The sequence below is a fragment of the Salmo salar genome, chromosome ssa15 (genome assembly GCF_905237065.1).
Source record: "Salmo salar chromosome ssa15, Ssal_v3.1, whole genome shotgun sequence".
NCBI lineage: Eukaryota > Metazoa > Chordata > Actinopteri > Salmoniformes > Salmonidae > Salmo > Salmo salar.
In genome coordinates, this window is record NC_059456.1 from 8335000 (window position 1) to 8352499 (window position 17500).

The window sequence follows — 17500 nt, forward strand, 5'->3', positions numbered from 1 at the left end:
ATTCTCACGTGGTTGTTCCTTTTGTCTAGGTGTTAAAGGGCAGTGTGGAGTGCAATAGAGATTGCATCATCTGTGGACTTGCTGGGGAGGAATGCAAATTGGAGTGAGTCTAGGGTTTCTGGCATAATGGTGTTGATGTGAACCATGACCAGCCTTTCAAAGCATTTCATGGCTACAGACGTGAGTGCTACGGGTCGGTAGTCATTTAGGCAGGTTACCTTAGTGTTCTTTGGCACAGGGACTTTGGTGGTCTGCTTGAAACATGTTGGTATTACAGACTCAGACAGGGAGAGGTTAAACATCTCAGTGAGGACACTTGCCAGTTGGTCAGCGGATGCTCGCAGTACACGTCCTGGTAATCCGTCTGGCCCTGCGGCCTTGTGAATGTTGACCTGTTTAAAGGTCTTACTCACATCGGCTGCGGAGAACATGATCACACAGTCGTCCGGAACAGCTGATGCTCTCATGCATGTTTCAGTGTTACTTGCCTCGAAGCGAGCATAGAAGTTATTTAGCTCATCTGGTAGGCTTGTGTCACTGGACAGCTCTCGGCCGTGCTTCCATTTGTAGTCTGTAATAGTTTGCAAGCCCTGCCACATCCGACAAGCATCGGAGCCAGTGTAGTACGATTCGATCTCAGTCCTGTATTGACGCTGTGTGCAGAGGTATGAGGCAGGGGTATGAGGTATTTGAGATAGATATGTAGATGAAGACAGGGTAAGGTGACTAGGCATCAGCATCAGTACCAACATAAGTGAATTTGCTCAAGGGTACATCGAAAGATTTTTCACCTTGCGGCTCGGGTATTCAAACCAGCAACGTTTCGGTTACTGGCCCAACGCTCTAACCACTACTTGCCATCTTATTTATTTCCCCTGCCACCCCAGTTATTTACCAACTTTTTCATGTGGCAGAGGGCAGTGTGAAATGCAATTGGGAATGCATCATCTGTGGATCTGTTGGGTCGTTATGCGAATTGGAATGGGTCCAGGGTTTCTGGGATGATGGTGTTGGATGTGTGTCATGACCAGCCTTTCAAAGCACTTCACAATTACAGATGTGAGTGCTACAGGGCGATGTAGTCATTTAGGCAGGTTACCTTGTAGTTCTTGGGAATAGGGACAATGGTGGTCAGCTTGAAACATGTTGGGATTACAGACTGGGACAAGGAGAGATTGAAAATATCTGTGAAGACACTTGTCCAGCTGGTCTGTGTATGCTTTGAGAACACGCCCTGGTATTCCTTCTGGCCCGGCGGCCTTGAGAGTGTTAACCTGGTTAAATGTTTTACTCACATTGGCCACGGAGAGCAAAATCACACAGTCATCCGGAACAACAGGGGTTTTCACGCAAGACTCAATGTTGTATTCCTCGAAGCGAGCATAAAAGCATTCCGCTCATTTGGGAGTTTATGCGTCCAAAGGTTGGGTTTCCCTTTGTAATCCGTTTTTTGGGTTTGGATACATTTGTATAGTCACTGTGGGGACGACGTCGTCTAAGCAGCCCATGACTAATGTGGTAAACTCCTCAACGCTATCGGATGAATCCCGGAACATATCCCAGTCTGGTACTAGCAAAAGAGTCTTGTAGCTTTGTGTCTGTTTCATCGGAACACTTCTGTATTGAGCGAGTCACTGGTCCTTCCTAAATTAGCTTTTGTTTGTAAACAAGAAGCAGGAGAATGGAGTCGTGGTCAGATTTGCTGAAGGTAGGACGAGGGAAGGCCTTGTATGTGTTTCTGTTGGTGGAATAAAAGTGGTCTAGAGTTCTAGTGTCCCTACTGGCGTGGTAGGAGGCGTGTTAGTAGATGTGAGGTAGAACGGTTTTAAGTCTCCCGAAGTTAAAGTCTCCGCCTATCAGAAACTCTGTCTCTTCGTGAGCAGTTTCTTGTTTGTTTATATCCATCTTATTCTCCAGTGACTGGACATTTGCCAATAGAACGGAGGGGAGTGCTGGTCAATATTCTCTTCCTCTCACCGGGATGTCGGCATGTCTCCCACATGTACGGCTGCGAAACAAAGGAATGGTGTCCGGTTTGAACAAGGGAACAGCTGAGTCGGATTTGAAGTCGAAATCGAGGTTAGTAACTGTCGATCTGATGTCCAGAACTACTTGGCGGGTCATATGTGATAATAGTATGACATTTCTGTAAAAAAAATTAAGATAAACACGTAAAAAGTCACTAAATACCAAAGACGGGTTGGAAGTCGTAGGATGTCGCCCTTCTCCGTCGGGACCATCTCTTCAATCTGAATATTGACCAGTATATTCTCGTAGCAAAAATAAATCCTGCAGCAACAAGATTTGAACGTTTAATCTATAATGTTGTTTGATCCGGTGGTTAGGCTATTAGCTGGGAAAAAACGAGATCACATGACGACAAGTAGAATCCTGTAACTATAACCGTGTGTTAGTTTGGGTTTTCACTAACTTTATGTCAAGAAGCTCATCTGCATATAGTGATGTAATGAAGATCCTACACCTGTACTTCTCACCATTTCTCATTATATTTCCTTATATTTTATTTCTAAAAATATATATATATTTTTTTATATCTTTCTTTAATTTAAGGTGAGGCTTCTCTGCCCTGAGGTCAGTTTGGCATTTCTCCTGCTGATAAATGACTTTAACGTGTGGATGTGTGCCAGTGGTGTCACGTCCTGACCAGTATAGAGGATTATTTGTTATTGTAGTTTGGTCAGGACGTGGCAGAGGGTAATTAGTTTATGTATTCCGGGGTTTTGGGTTTCTTTTCTATGTTTGTGTTTCTATGGGTTTTCTATCTGTTCTGTTTCTATGTTAGGTAATTGGGGTATGGACTCTCAATTGAAGGCAGGTGTTTTCTAGTTGTCTTTGATTGTAGTCCTATATATTAGGGTGTGTTTGGTCTTGTTGTTTGTGGGTAGTTGTTTTTAGCACTCCTATACGTGTGTAGCCTGCTATACTGTTCCTGGCGGACATTGTTTTCTTGTTTTGTTCGTGGTGTTCACATTATAATAAATTATGATGAGCACGCAATCCGCTGCATATTGGTCCACTTTTTCCGACAGCGATTTCAACATATCTTCTGACGAAGAGGAGGCTGATGTCGCTTTATGTCGGAGGCTCGCTGTTATGACTGTAATGTAATGAATGGAACGGCATCAAACACATCGGTTAAACATACCATTCCAGCCATTACAATGAGCTGTCCTCCGATTTAAAGTCAAACCAGCCTCCACTGATCTGTGACTAAAGGAGTGGGGTTGTGACGAGAGACAGAGTATGAGATGATCCTAGATCTGTGACTAAAGGAGTGGGGTTGTGAGGATAGACAGAGTATGAGATGATCCTAGATCTGTGACTAAAGGAGTGGGGGTTGTGAGGAGAGACAGAGTATGAGATGATCCTAAATCTGTGACTAAAGGAGTGGGGTTGTGAGGAGAGACAGAGTATGAGATGATCCTAGATCTGTGACTAAAGGAGTGGGGGTTGTGTGGAGAGACTAATGGGGACGTACCTGAGTCGTCCATCCATCTTGGCGACAGAGCCAGGGGCCAGACTGTGGATATAGATGGCTGGAGGACTGTTCTCTAGAGTTAGACAGCAGGTCCCTATACCCAGACCCACCCCGGGCTCTGACAGAGGAACACACACACACACACACACACACACACACGACATACAGGACATACATAAACACACACACACACACACACACACACACACACACACACACACACACAGGACATACACAAACACACATACACACACACACAGGACATACACACACACACACACACACACACACACACACACACACACACACACACACACACACACACACATACCACACAGCATACACACACATACACACACATACACACACACATACACACACACACACACACACACACACACACACACACACACACACACACACACACACACACACACACACACACACAGGACACAAAGACAACAAGAACAGTAGATTAGAGTCAAGGACACAGGGAGGATGTTTGTAAACAAACACTGTATAGCCTCAAAACATGATTAAAACTACAATAGTGATATCATGGATTGTCAGTCCTTGTATTCATAGCTCTGTCTATTAATTTGAGAGTGGTTACATTTCTCCAGCCCCGTCCTTTAGTTGTTTACCAAAACTGGGGTGGGGTTTCAGCTTTATTGCTGAACTGACAATAACACCTCCAGGTATTTAGCAATCCTTAATTTCCCCCAAAATTACTCTGCTGTGTTCCAAGACTAACAGGTTTGGACCCTGACAGGACAGGTTTGGACCCTGGTAGGCCAGGTTTGGACCCTGGCAGGACAGGTTTGGACCCTGGCAGGACAGGTTTGGACCCTGGCAGGACAGGTTTGGACCCTGGCAGGACAGGTTTGGACCCTGGCAGGCCAGGTTTGGACCCTGGCAGGACAGGTTTGGACCCTGGCAGGACAAGTTTGGACCCTGGCAGGACAGTCTCTTGTTTATAAAATGTTATCTGCTGTGTTCCAAGACTAACAGGTTTTTTACCCTGGCAGGATAGGTTTGGACCCTGGTAGGACAGGTTTGGACCCTGGCAGGACAGGTTTGGACCCTGGCAGGACAAGTTTGGACCCTGGCAGGACAGTCTCTTGTTTATAAAATGTTATCTGCTGTGTTCCAAGACTAACAGGTTTTTTACCCTGGCAGGATAGGTTTGGACCCTGGTAGGACAGGTTTGGACCCTGGCAGGACAGGTTTTTGACCCTGGCAGGACAGGTTTGGACCCTGGCAGGACAGGTTTTTGACCCTGGCAGGACAGGTTTTGACCCTGGCAGGACATGTTAGGACCCTGGCAGGACATGTTAGGACCCTGGCAGGACAGGTTTTTGACCCTGGCAGGACAGTGAGTTGGTGAGCGGATTTTGGAGTGTGGCTACTAAACTGTAGGCCCATAGCATCTCCTGACACCATTCTTTACCACTGCCACTTGGAATAGTTTAGACAGTAAGAATAGTAAAGAATAGATATAATGGGGTATTTAATATCTTACTAAACTAATGTCAACTCAAATCAACAAAAAACAATCTAACACCCGACTGAACTGAGCTAAACAACTCAACTGAAATAAACCCCACTCAGTTCAACCCTACTCTGTCAGGTACCTTTGTTGAGTGTAACCTCCATGATGATGCGGTCCTTGGGGCCAGGACCTGGGGGTCCCTTGCGGGTTTCTGGGGGTTCGTCGAAGGTGGGGGGTACTGGGGTGGGGTTGCCCCCGCTGGCGTTGGAGTTCGGGGAAGAGGAGCGGCTGAGAAGGGTGGGGGTGGGGCACGGCGTCAGGCTGGGGCTGCGGAGACGTGTCCGTACTGTTAGAGTCACCACACCCTTCTTCAGCTGCTGCAGGGGACCAGAGACAGGACCAGACAGGACCAGAGACAAGACCAGACAGGACCAGAGACAGGACACAGAGACAAGACACAGAGACAGGACACAGAGACAGGACCAAAGACAGGACCAGAGACAGGACCAGACAGGACCAGAGACAAGGCCAGACAGGACCAGAGACAGGACAAGAGACAGGACCAGAGAAAGACATAGAGACAGGACCAGAGACAGGACGAGAGACAGACACAGAGACAGGACCAGAGACAGGACACAGAGACAGGACCAGAGACAAGGCCAGACAGGACCAGAGACAGGACACAGAGACAGGACCAGAGAAAGACACAGAGACAGGACCAGAGACAGGACCAGAGACAGGACCAGAGACAGGACCAGAGACAGGACACAGAGACAGGACCAGAGACAGGACACAGAGACAGGACCAGAGAAAGACACAGAGACAGGACACAGAGACAGGACCAGAGACAGGACCAGAGACAGGACCAGAGACAGGACACAGAGACAGGACCAGAGAAAGACACAGAGACAGGACCAGAGACAGGACAAGAGAAAGAAACAGAGACAGGACCAGAGAAAGTCACAGAGACAGGACCAGAGACAGGACCAGAGACAGGACCAGAGACAGGACACAGAGACAGGACCAGAGACAGGACCAGAGAGAGACACAGAGACAGGACCAGAGACAGGACACAGAGACAGGACACAGAGACAGGACCAGAGAAAGACACAGAGACAGGACAAGAGACAGGACCAGAGAAAGACACAGAGACAGGACCACAGACAGGACAAGAGACAGGACCAGAGAAAGTCACAGAGACAGGACCAGAGACAGGACCAGAGATAGGACCAGAGATAGGACCAGAGACAGGACCAGAGACAGGACCAGAGAAAAACACAGAGACAGGACAAGAGACAGGACCAGAGACAGGACCAGAGACAGTCACAGAGACAAGACCAGAGACAAGACCAGAGACAGGACACAGAGACAGGACCAGAGAAAGACACAGAGACAGGACCAGAGACAGGACCAGAGACAGGACCAGAGACAGGACACAGAGACAGGACCAGAGAGAGGACCAGAGACAGGACCAGAGACAGGACCAGAGACAGGACACAGAGACAGGACACAGAGACAGGACCAGACACAGGACCAGAGACAGGACCAGAGACAGGATCAGAGACACAGTGTTAAGACCAAAACCACAACGACAACAACATTAACAAGATCAGAGCGTCATACTGATTTCAGGTCTGACTCTCTCATTGATTGGTCAAAAGCCACTGAGATGCACCACTTCTGTTTCAAAGGTTATCCTTCAAAAAGGGATTTCTGAAAAACCAGGGAACTTAGGACAACCCTATTCCTAACCCTAACCCTAACCCAATTCCTAACCCTAACCCTATTCCTAACCCTAACCCTAACCCTATTCCTAACCCTAACCCTAACCCAGACTGTTACCTTGAAGGTCTGGATGGCCTAAACCTTCATTCTAACCCTGTACTAACCATAACCCAGACTGTTTCTGTTTACCTTGAAGGTCTGGATGGCCTGCTGGTGGGTCAGGCCCTGGAGAGAGTCTCCATTCACCTCCAGAATCTCATCTCCCTCTTTCAGTCTTCCGTCTGCGACCGCTGCTCCGTTAGAGAAGATAGTCTTGACAAAGATCCCCATCCTTCCTCGGGCAGAGTCCTGACCACCGACGATGCTGAACCCCAGTCCCTAACAAACCCACACACACACACAAAGGTTTCACAACAACCCGAGTAGAACCAACTACCAACAATACCGTCTGAACCCCCAGGGCCTACAAACCCGACACTTCATTCTGAACCAAACTGTAGAAAGTACTAACAGCTTGACTGGCTGACAGAAAGTCAGACTCGTTACATGTGCGTACCAGGTATGTACCCAACCACACACAAACACATGAAAGGACTTGGCTTCTGTAGACCCTGCAGACTGTTTCAACATACAAACACATTCACTGTGAAATTGAATCAAGCTTTCTGACTAAAATATACCAAGATGAATAGGATGGTACTTTTATACAATATACAACTCAATTCCAATGTCATGCTTCTCTGTTTTCAGGTCTGTCAAAGATGTTTAGCATGAAGGACTGTATGTCTGGGGGGGTGAGAGAAGGACTGTATGTCTGGGGGGGGGGGTGAGAGAAGGACTGTATGTCTGGGGGGAGAGAGAAGGACTGTATGTCAGGGGGGGTGAGAGAAGGACTGTATGTCTGGGGGGGTGAGAGAAGGACTGTATGTCTGGGGGAGAGAGAAGGACTGTATGTCTGGGGGGGGGTGAGAGAAGGACTGTATGTCTGGGGGGTGAGAGAAGGACTGTATGTCTGGGGGGGTGAGAGAAGGACTGTATGTCTGGGGGGGTGAGAGAAGGACTGTATATCTGGGGGGTGAGAGAAGGACTGTATGTCTGGGGGGTGAGAGAAGGATGTTTATCATGAAGGACTGTATATCTGGGGGGTGAGAGAAGGACTGTATATCTGGGGGGTGAGAGAAGGACTGTATGTCTGGGGGGATGAGAGAAGGACTGTATGTCTGGGGGGGGGTGAGAGAAGGACTGTATGTCTGGGGGATGAGAGAAGGACTGTATGTCTGGGGGGTGAGAGAAGGACTGTATGTCTGGGGGGGGTGAGAGAAGGACTGTATGTCTGGGGGGTGAGAGAAGGACTGTATATCTGGGGGGTGAGAGAAGGACTGTATGTCTGGGGGGTTAGAGAAGGACTGTATGTCTGGGGGGTTAGAGAAGGACTGTATGTCTGGGGGGGTTAGAGAAGGACTGTATGTCTGGGGGGTTAGAGAAGGACTGTATGTCTGGGGGGTTAGAGAAGGACTGTATGTCTGGGGGGTTAGAGAAGGACTGTATGTCTGGGGGGTTAGAGAAGGACTGTATGTCTGGGGGGAGAGAGAAGGACTGTATGTCTGGGGGGTGAGAGAAGGACTGTATGTCTGGGGGGAGAGAGAAGGACTGTATGTCTGGGGGGGTGAGAGAAGGACTGTATGTCTGGGGGTGAGAGAAGGACTGTATGTCTGGGGGGTGAGAGAAGGACTGTATATCTGGGGGGGTTAGAGAAGGACTGTATGTCTGGGGGGTGAGAGAAGGACTGTATGTCTGGGGGGTGAGAGAAGGACTGTATGTCTGGGGGGGATGAGAGAAGGACTGTATGTCTGGGGGGTGAGAGAAGGACTGTATGTCTGGGGGGTGAGAGAAGGACTGTATGTCTGGGGGGGATGAGAGAAGGACTGTATGTCTGGGGGGTGAGATGAGCATGTGTGTGTGTGTGTGTGTGTGTGTGTGTGTGTGTGTAGGGCTCACCTTGCCCGGCCCTGTAGTATAGTATAGTGTATAGTGTAGTGTATAGTGTAGTATAGTGTAGTGCTCACCTTGCCCTGTCCTGTAGTATAGTATAGTGTAGTGTATAGTATAGTATAGTGTAGTGTAGTGTATAGTGTATAGTATAGTGTAGTGTATAGTGTAGTATAGTGTAGTGTATAGTGTAGTATAGTGTAGTGTATAGTGTAGTATAGTGTAGTATAGTGTAGTGTAGTGTATAGTATGGTATATTACCCACCTTGCCTTGTCCTTTAGTGTAGTGTATAGTGTAGTGTAGTATAGTGTAGTGTAGTATAGTGTAGTGTATGGTGTAGTATAGTGTATAGTGTATAGTGTAGTATAATGTAGTATATTGTAGTGTATAGTGTAGTATAGTGTAGTGTATAGTGTAGTATAGTGTAGTATAGTGTAGTGCTCACCTTGCCCTGTCCTGTAGTATAGTATAGTGTGTATTATAGTGTAGTGTAGTGTAGTGTATAGTGTGTAGTATAGTGTAGTGTATAGTGTATAGTATGGTATAGTACCCACCTTGCCCTGTCCTTTAGTGTAGTGTAGTGTAGTGTATATTGTAGTGTATAGTGTAGTATAGTGTATAGTGTGTAGTGTAGTATAGTGTATAGTGTAGTATAGTGTATAGTGTAGTGTATAGTGTAGTATAGTGTAGTGTATAGTGTAGTATAGTGTATAGTGTGTAGTGTAGTATAGTGTAGTGTATAGTGTAGTATAGTGTATAGTGTAGTGTAGTGTATAGTGTATAGTGTAGTGCTCACCTTGCCCTGTCCTGTAGTGTATAGTGTAGTGTATAGTATAGTATAGTGCAGTGTGTAGTGTAGTGTAGTGTATAGTGTATAGTGTAGTGTATAGTGTAGTGTATAGTATAGTATAGTGTGTAGTGTAGTGTATAGTGTAGTGTATAGTGTGTCGTGTAGTATAGTGTAGTGTATAGTGTAGTATAGTGTATAGTGTAGTGTAGTGTATAGTGTAGTGTATAGTGTAGTGCTCACCTTGCCCTGTCCTGTAGTGTATAGTGTAGTGTATAGTATAGTATAGTATAGTATAGTGCAGTGTGTAGTGTAGTGTAGTGTATAGTGTATAGTGTAGTGTATAGTGTATAGTATAGTGTAGTGTGTAGTGTAGTGTATAGTGTGTAGTGTATAGTATAGTGTAGTGTATAGTGTGTAGTGTATAGTATAGTATAGTGTAGTGTATAGTGTGTAGTGTATAGTATAGTGTAGTGTATAGTGTGTAGTGTATAGTATAGTATAGTGTAGTGTATAGTGTGTAGTGTAGTGTATAGTGTAGTGTATAGTGTGTAGTGTATAGTGTAGTGTAGTATAGTGTAGTGTAGTGTGTAGTGTAGTATAGTGTAGTGTAGTGCAGTGTAGTGTATAGTGTGTAGTGTAGTGTAGTGTAGTGTAGTGTAGTATAGTGTAGTGTATAGTGTAGTGTATAGTATAGTGTAGTGTATAGTGTGTAGTGTATAGTGTATGGTGAAGTACCCACCTTGCCCTGTCCTGTAGTATAGTGTAGTGTAGTGTAGTGTAGTGTAGTGTAGTGTAGTGTATAGTGTATGGTGAAGTACCCACCTTGCCCTGTCCTGTAGTATAGTGTAGTATAGTGTAGTGTAGTGTAGTGTAGTGTATAGTGAAGTACCCACCTCGCCCTGTCCTGTAGTATAGTGTAGTGTAGTGTAGTGTATAGTGTATGGTGAAGTACCCACCTTGCCCTGTCCTGTAGTGTAGTGTAGTGTAGTGTAGTGTAGTGTAGTGTAGTGTATAGTGTATGGTGTAGTACCCACCTTGCCCTGTCCTTTCATGAGGACTATGTTGGATATAATAGACGGCTGGGCCAGTCGCCATGGAGACTCCACTTGAACGGTGCTCAGGGAGCGAGCTGATTTCTTAACTATCTGATACTCCTACAGACAGAGACAATGAGACAGGGAGACAGGGAGAAAGAGAGACGGAGAGACGGAAAGACAGACAGCGAGAGAGACAGCGAGAGGGACAGCGAGAGCGACAGGGAGACAGAGAGACCGAGAGACGGAAAGACAGACAGCGAGAGAGATAGCGAGAGGGACAGCGAGAGCAACAGGGAGACAGAGAGACGGAGAGACGGAAAGACAGACAGCGAGAGAGACAGCGAAAGGGACAGCAAGAGTGACAGTAAGAGAGAGACAGCGAGAGAGAGACAGCGAGAGAGAGACAGCGAGAGAGAGACAGCGAGAGAGAGACAGCGAGAGAGACAGTGAGAGAGAGACAGCGAGAGAGAGACAGCGAGAGACAGCGAGAGAGAGACAGCGAGAGAGAGACAGCGAGAGTGAGACAGCGAGAGTGAGACAGCGAGAGTGGGACAGCGAGAGAGGGACAGCGAGAGTGAGACAGCGAGAGTGAGACAGCGAGAGTGAGACAGCGAGAGAGGGACAGCGAGAGAGAAACAGCGAGAGTGAGACAGCGAGAGAGAGACAGCGAGAGAGAGACAGCGAGAGAGAGACAGCGAGATTAGAGAGCATCAATGTAGCGTCATCAGACAACTAGGCCTTTTTTCTAGTTCCAGTTACATCCCAAAAAACGTACGAGAGGGCACAACATTTAGACCTTTGATTTAATAAAGGCTACAGCCACTTGCTGGCCAAAACTAGTAAACATTGTCTGGTCAATCTGCCCTTGATTAACACAGCAATTAGCAGTAGCCAACCAGGGCATTGTGATGTGAGCAAGAGAGGCAGAAGGGGCCAAACTGAGAGGAAGGCTGAAAGACAGGGAGAGAGACCAGACAGACAGCCAAACTGAGAGGATGGCTGAAAGAGGGAGAGAAGCCAGACAGACAGCCAAACTGAGAGGAAGGCTGGAAGACAGGGAGAGAGACCAGACAGACAGCCAAACTGAGAGGAAGGCTGGAAGACAGGGAGAGAGACCAGACAGACAGCCAAACTGAGAGGATGGCTGAAAGAGGGAGAGAAGCCAGACAGACAGCCAAACTGAGAGGAAGGCTGGAAGACAGGGAGAGAGACCAGACAGACAGCCAAACTGAGAGGATGGCTGGAAGACAGGGAGAGAGACCAGACAGACAGCCAAACTGAGAGGATGGCTGAAAGACAGGGAGAGAGACCAGACAGACAGCCAAACTGAGAGGAGGCTGAAAGAGGGAGAGAGACCAGACAGACAGTCAAACTGAGAGGTAGGGCTGAAAGACAGGGGAGAGAGACCAGACAGACAGCCAAACTGAGAGGAAGGCTAAAAGACAGGGAGAGAGACCAGACAGACAGCCAAACTGAGAGGATGGCTGAAAGACAGGGGAGAGAGGCCAGACAGACAGCCAAACTGAGAGGATGGCTGAAAGACAGGGAGAGAGACCAGACAGACAGCCAAACTGAGAGGAAGGCTAAAAGACAGGGGAGAGAGGCCAGACAGACAGCCAAACTGAGAGGAAGGCTGAAAGAGGGAGAGAAGCCAGACAGACAGCCAAACTGATATGTAGGCTGAAAGACAGGGAGAGAGACCAGACAGACAGCCAAACTGAGAGGAAGGCTGAAAGAGGGAGAGAAGCCAGACAGACAGCCAAACTGAGAGGTAGGCTGAGAGGCAAGCTGAGCAGCAGGCTGAGAGGCAGGCTGAGAGGAAGGCTGAAAGACAGGGGAGAGAGACCAGACAGACAGCCAAACTGAGAGGATGGCTGAAAGAGGGAGAGAGACCAGACAGACAGTCAAACTGAGAGGTAGGGCTGAAAGACAGGGGAGAGAGACCAGACAGACAGCCAAACTGAGAGGAAGGCTAAAAGACAGGGAGAGAGACCAGACAGACAGCCAAACTGAGAGGATGGCTGAAAGACAGGGGAGAGAGGCCAGACAGACAGCCAAACTGAGAGGATGGCTGAAAGACAGGGAGAGAGACCAGACAGACAGCCAAACTGAGAGGAAGGCTAAAAGACAGGGGAGAGAGGCCAGACAGACAGCCAAACTGAGAGGAAGGCTGAAAGAGGGAGAGAAGCCAGACAGACAGCCAAACTGATAGGTAGGCTGAAAGACAGGGAGAGAGACCAGACAGACAGCCAAACTGAGAGGAAGGCTGAAAGAGGGAGAGAAGCCAGACAGACAGCCAAACTGAGAGGTAGGCTGAAAGACAGGGAGAGAGACCAGACAGACAGCCAAACTGAGAGGAAGGCTGAAAGACAGGGAGAGAGACCAGACAGACAGTCAAACTGAGAGGTAGGCTGGAAGACAGGGAGAGAGACCAGACAGACAGCCAAACTGAGAGGAAGGCTGAAAGAGGGAGAGAAGCCAGACAGACAGCCAAACTGAGAGGTAGGCTGAGAGGCAAGCTGAGCGGCAGGCTGAGAGGAAGGCTGAGAGGCAAGCTGAGCGGCAGGCTGAGAGGAAGGCTGAGAGGCAGGCTGAAAGGCCAGTCTGGGCTTGGATGTCCTTCCGCCTGGCTTATTATCACACAAATCAGCCTGTGGGGACAGTATATCCATCAGCCTGAGGAGGGAGCAGAACAGGCTCTCACTTTACAGCCTATTTAAAACCAATCCAGCCACGGTAGATCAGACGTGGATCCCTGGCCCAGGTCAGAGACACAGATACAGTATCTCTATGAGAGGAGATGGGAGATTTCAGAGGCTAGGTTGGTGCTGTATTTCTGTTAAACCTTCAAGGGAAATACCGTTTTGCATTATTTAATAATGGGGATCATTTTATCTCCCTAAGTAAGGGGTGGAACCCAGCAGACAGCAGATCTTCAGAGGACTGGAGCTGAGCACCACAGCTAGATTTAATCCCCTTCCCCTTCAAGGGAAAAGTTCCGCATGGGGATAGTACATTATTCCTTAACCTTCACCCTTTCACCTCTGCTGTTGTATAATGACAAGCCTTTGGGTTGGATGTGATTGGCTACGTTTAAGGTTAGGGGTTGGGATTTCAACCAGTGACATTGTGTATGGCAACATCGCAGGAATAACGCCATCCCCCGGACACTGACCTAGTGACTACTGACCTCTGCTCCTTTGACCTACTGACCTGTCGGACCCCCGGACACTGACCTAGTGACCTACTGACCTCTGCTCCTTTGACCTACTGACCTGTCGGACCCCCGGACACTGACCTAGTGACCTACTGACCTCTGCTCCTTTGACCTACTGACCTGTCGGACCCCCGGACACTGACCTAGTGACCTACTGACCTCTGCTCCTTTGACCTACTGACCTGTCGGACCCCCGGACACTGACCTAGTGACCTACTGACCTCTGCTCCTTTGACCTACTGACCTGTCGGACCCCGGACACTGACCTAGTGACCTACTGACCTCTGCTCCTTTGACCTACTGACCTGTCGGACCCCCGGACACTGACCTAGTGACCTACTGACCTCTGCTCCTTTGACCTACTGACCTGTCGGACCCCCGGACACTGACCTAGTGACCTACTGACCTCTGCTCCTTTGACCTACTGACCTGTCGGACCCCCGGACACTGACCTAGTGACCTACTGACCTCTGCTCCTTTGACCTACTGACCTGTCGGACCCCCGGATACTGACCTCTGCTCCTGTAACCTTTGACCTACTGACCTGTCAGACCCCCGGACACTGACCTAGTGACCTACTGACCTCTGCTCCTTTGACCTACTGACCTGTCGGACCCCCGAACACTGACCTAGTGACCTACTGACCTCTGCTCCTTTGACCTACTGACCTGTCGGACCCCCGGATACTGACCTAGTGACCTACTGACCTCTGCTCCTGTAACCTTTGACCTACTGACCTGTCGGACCCCCGGACACTGACCTAGTGACTTACTGACCTCTCTTACTGTATCATTTTAGTCAATAACATTTTTGCAACGTAAGCTTAACTTCCTGAACATTCGAGACGTGTAGTCCACTTGTCACTCCAATCTCATTTGCATTAGCGTAGCCTCTTCTGTAGCTTGTCTACTATGTGTCTGCCTATCCCTGTTCTCTCTCCTCTGCACAGGCCATACAAACGCTCCACACCGCGTGGCCGCTGCCACTCTAACCTGCTGGTCCCAGCGCGCACGACCCACGTGGAGTTCCAGGTCTCCGGCAGCCTCTGGAACTGCCGGTCTGCGGCCAACAAGGCTGAGTTCATCTCAGCCTATGCTACCCTCCAGTCCCTAGACTTCCTGGCGCTGACGGAAACATGGATCACCACAGATAACACTGCTACTCCTACTGCTCTCTCCTCGTCTGACTACGTGTTCTCGCATACCCCTAGAGCATCGAGCCAGCGGGGTGGTGGCACTGGAATCCTCATCTCTCCCAAGTGGACATTCTCTCTTTCTCCCCTGACCCATCTGTCTATCTCCTCATTTGAATTCCATGCTGTCACAGTTACCAGCCCTTTCAAGCTTAACATCCTTATCATTTATCGCCCTCCAGGTTCCCTTGGAGAGTTCATCAATGAGCTTGACGCCTTGATAAGTTCCTTTCCTGAGGATGGCTCACCTCTCACAGTTCTGGGTGACTTTAACCTCCCCACGTCTACCTTCGACTCATTCCTCTCTGCCTCCTTCTTTCCACTCCTCTCCTCTTTCGACCTCACCCTCTCACCTTCCCCCCCTACTCACAAGGCAGGCAATACGCTTGACCTCATCTTTACTAGATGCTGTTCTTCCACTAATCTCATTGCAACTCCCCTCCAAGTCTCCGACCACTACCTTGTATCCTTTTCCCTCTCGCTCTCATCCAACACTTCTCACTCTCCCCCTACTCGGATGGTATTGCGCCGTCCCAACCTTCGCTCTCTCTCTCCCGCTACTCTCTCCTCTTCCATCCTATCATCTCTTCCCTCTGCTCAAACCTTCTCCAACCTATCTCCTGATTCTGCCTCCTCAACCCTCCTCTCCTCCCTCTCTGCATCCTTTGATTTCCTCTGTCCCCTATCCTCCAGGCCGGCTCGGTCCTCCCCTCCTGCTCCGTGGCTCGACGACTCACTGCGAGCTCACAGAACAGGGCTCCGGGCAGCCGAGCGGAAATGGAGGAAAACTCGCCTCCCTGCGGACCTGGCATCCTTTCACTCCCTCCTCTCTACATTTTCCTCTTCTGTCTCTGCTGCTAAAGCCACTTTCTACCACTCTAAACTCCAAGCATCTGCCTCTAACCCTAGGAAGCTCTTTGCTACCTTCTCCTCCCTCCTGAATCCTCCTCCCCCTCCCCCCTCCTCCCTCTCTGCGGATGACTTCGTCAACCATTTTGAAAAGAAGGTTGACGACATCCGATCCTCGTTTGCTAAGTCAAACGACACTGCTGGTCCTGCTCACACTGCCCTACCCTGTGCTTTGACCTCTTTCTCCCCTCTCTCTCCAGATGAAATCTCGCGTCTTGTGACGGCCGGCCGCCCAACAACCTGCCCACTTGACCCTATCCCCTCCTCTCTTCTCCAGACCATTTCCGGAGACCTTCTCCCCTACCTCACCTCACTCATCAACGCATCCTTGACCGCTGGCTACGTCCCTTCCGTCTTCAAGAGAGCGAGAGTTGCACCCCTTCTGAAAAAAACCTACACTCGATCCCTCCGATGTCAACAACTACAGACCAGTATCCCTTCTTTCCTTTCTCTCCAAAACTCTTGAACGCGCCGTCCTTGGCCAGCTCTCTTGCTATCTCTCTCAGAATGACCTTCTTGATCCTAATCAGTCAGGTTTCAAGACTGGGCATTCAACTGAGACTGCTCTTCTCTGTGTCACGGAGGCTCTCCGCACTGCTAAAGCTAACTCTCTCTCCTCTGCTCTCATCCTTCTAGACCTATCTGCTGCCTTTGATACCGTGAACCATCAGATCCTCCTCTCCACCCTCTCCGAGCTGGGCATCTCCGGCACCGCGCACGCTTGGATTGCGTCCTACCTGACAGGTCGCTCCTACCAGGTGGCGTGGCGAGAATCTGTCTCCGCACCACGTGCTCTCACCACTGGTGTCCCCCAGGGCTCTGTTCTTGGCCCACTCCTATTCTCGCTATACACCAAGTCACTTGGCTCTGTCATATCCTCACATGGTCTCTCATATCATTGCTATGCAGATGACACACAATTAATCTTCTCCTTTCCCCCTTCTGACAACCAGGTGGCGAATCGCATCTCTGCATGTCTGGCAGACATATCAGTGTGGATGACGGATCACCACCTCAAGCTGAACCTCGGCAAGACGGAGCTGCTCTTCCTCCCGGGGAAGGACTGCCCGTTCCATGATCTCGCCATCACGGTTGACAACTCCCTTATGTGCTCCTCCAAGAGTGCTAAGAGCCTTGGCGTGACCCTGGACAACACCCTGTCGTTCTCCACCAACATCAAGGCGGTGACCCGATCCTGTAGGTTCATGCTCTACAACATTCGCAGAGTACGACCCTGCCTCACACAGGAAGCGGCGCAGGTCCTAATCCAGGCACTTGTCATCTCCGTCTGGATTATTGCAACTCGCTGTTGGCTGGGCTCCCTGCCTGTGCCATTAAACCCCTACAACTCATCCAGAACGCCGCAGCCCGTCTGGTGTTCAACCTTCCCAAGTTCTCTCACGTCACCCCGCTCCTCCGCTCTCTCCACTGGCTTCCAGTCGAAGCTCGCATCCGCTACAAGACCATGGTGCTTGCCTACGGAGCTGTGAGGGGAACGGCACCTCCATACCTTCAGGCTCTGATCAGGCCCTACACCCAAACAAGGGCACTCCGTTCATCCACCTCTGGCCTGCTCGCCTCCCTACCTCTGAGGAAGCACAGTTCCCACTCAGCCCAGTCAAAACTGTTCGCTGCTCTGGCACCCCAAT

General features: G+C 49.3%; 1 protein-coding gene across 8 annotated transcripts in view; it reads right to left on the reverse strand.

Moving 5' to 3' along the window:
• LOC106570928 (PDZ domain-containing protein 2) overlaps positions 1 to 17500 on the reverse strand; it is a 241900-nt gene that overhangs the window by 57347 nt on the left and 167053 nt on the right. For 7 of the 8 annotated variants that reach the window (XM_045695434.1, XM_045695433.1, XM_045695432.1 and 4 more), the window contains 4 exons: positions 10531 to 10650; positions 6906 to 7094; positions 5134 to 5368; positions 3500 to 3617 (listed from right to left, as the gene is read on the reverse strand). In XM_045695434.1, the coding sequence (XP_045551390.1) occupies positions 3500 to 3617; positions 5134 to 5368; positions 6906 to 7094; positions 10531 to 10650 (662 nt within the window). The remainder of the gene's footprint in view (positions 1 to 3499; positions 3618 to 5133; positions 5369 to 6905; positions 7095 to 10530; positions 10651 to 17500) is intronic. The other variant, XM_045695431.1, reaches the window with a different exon arrangement.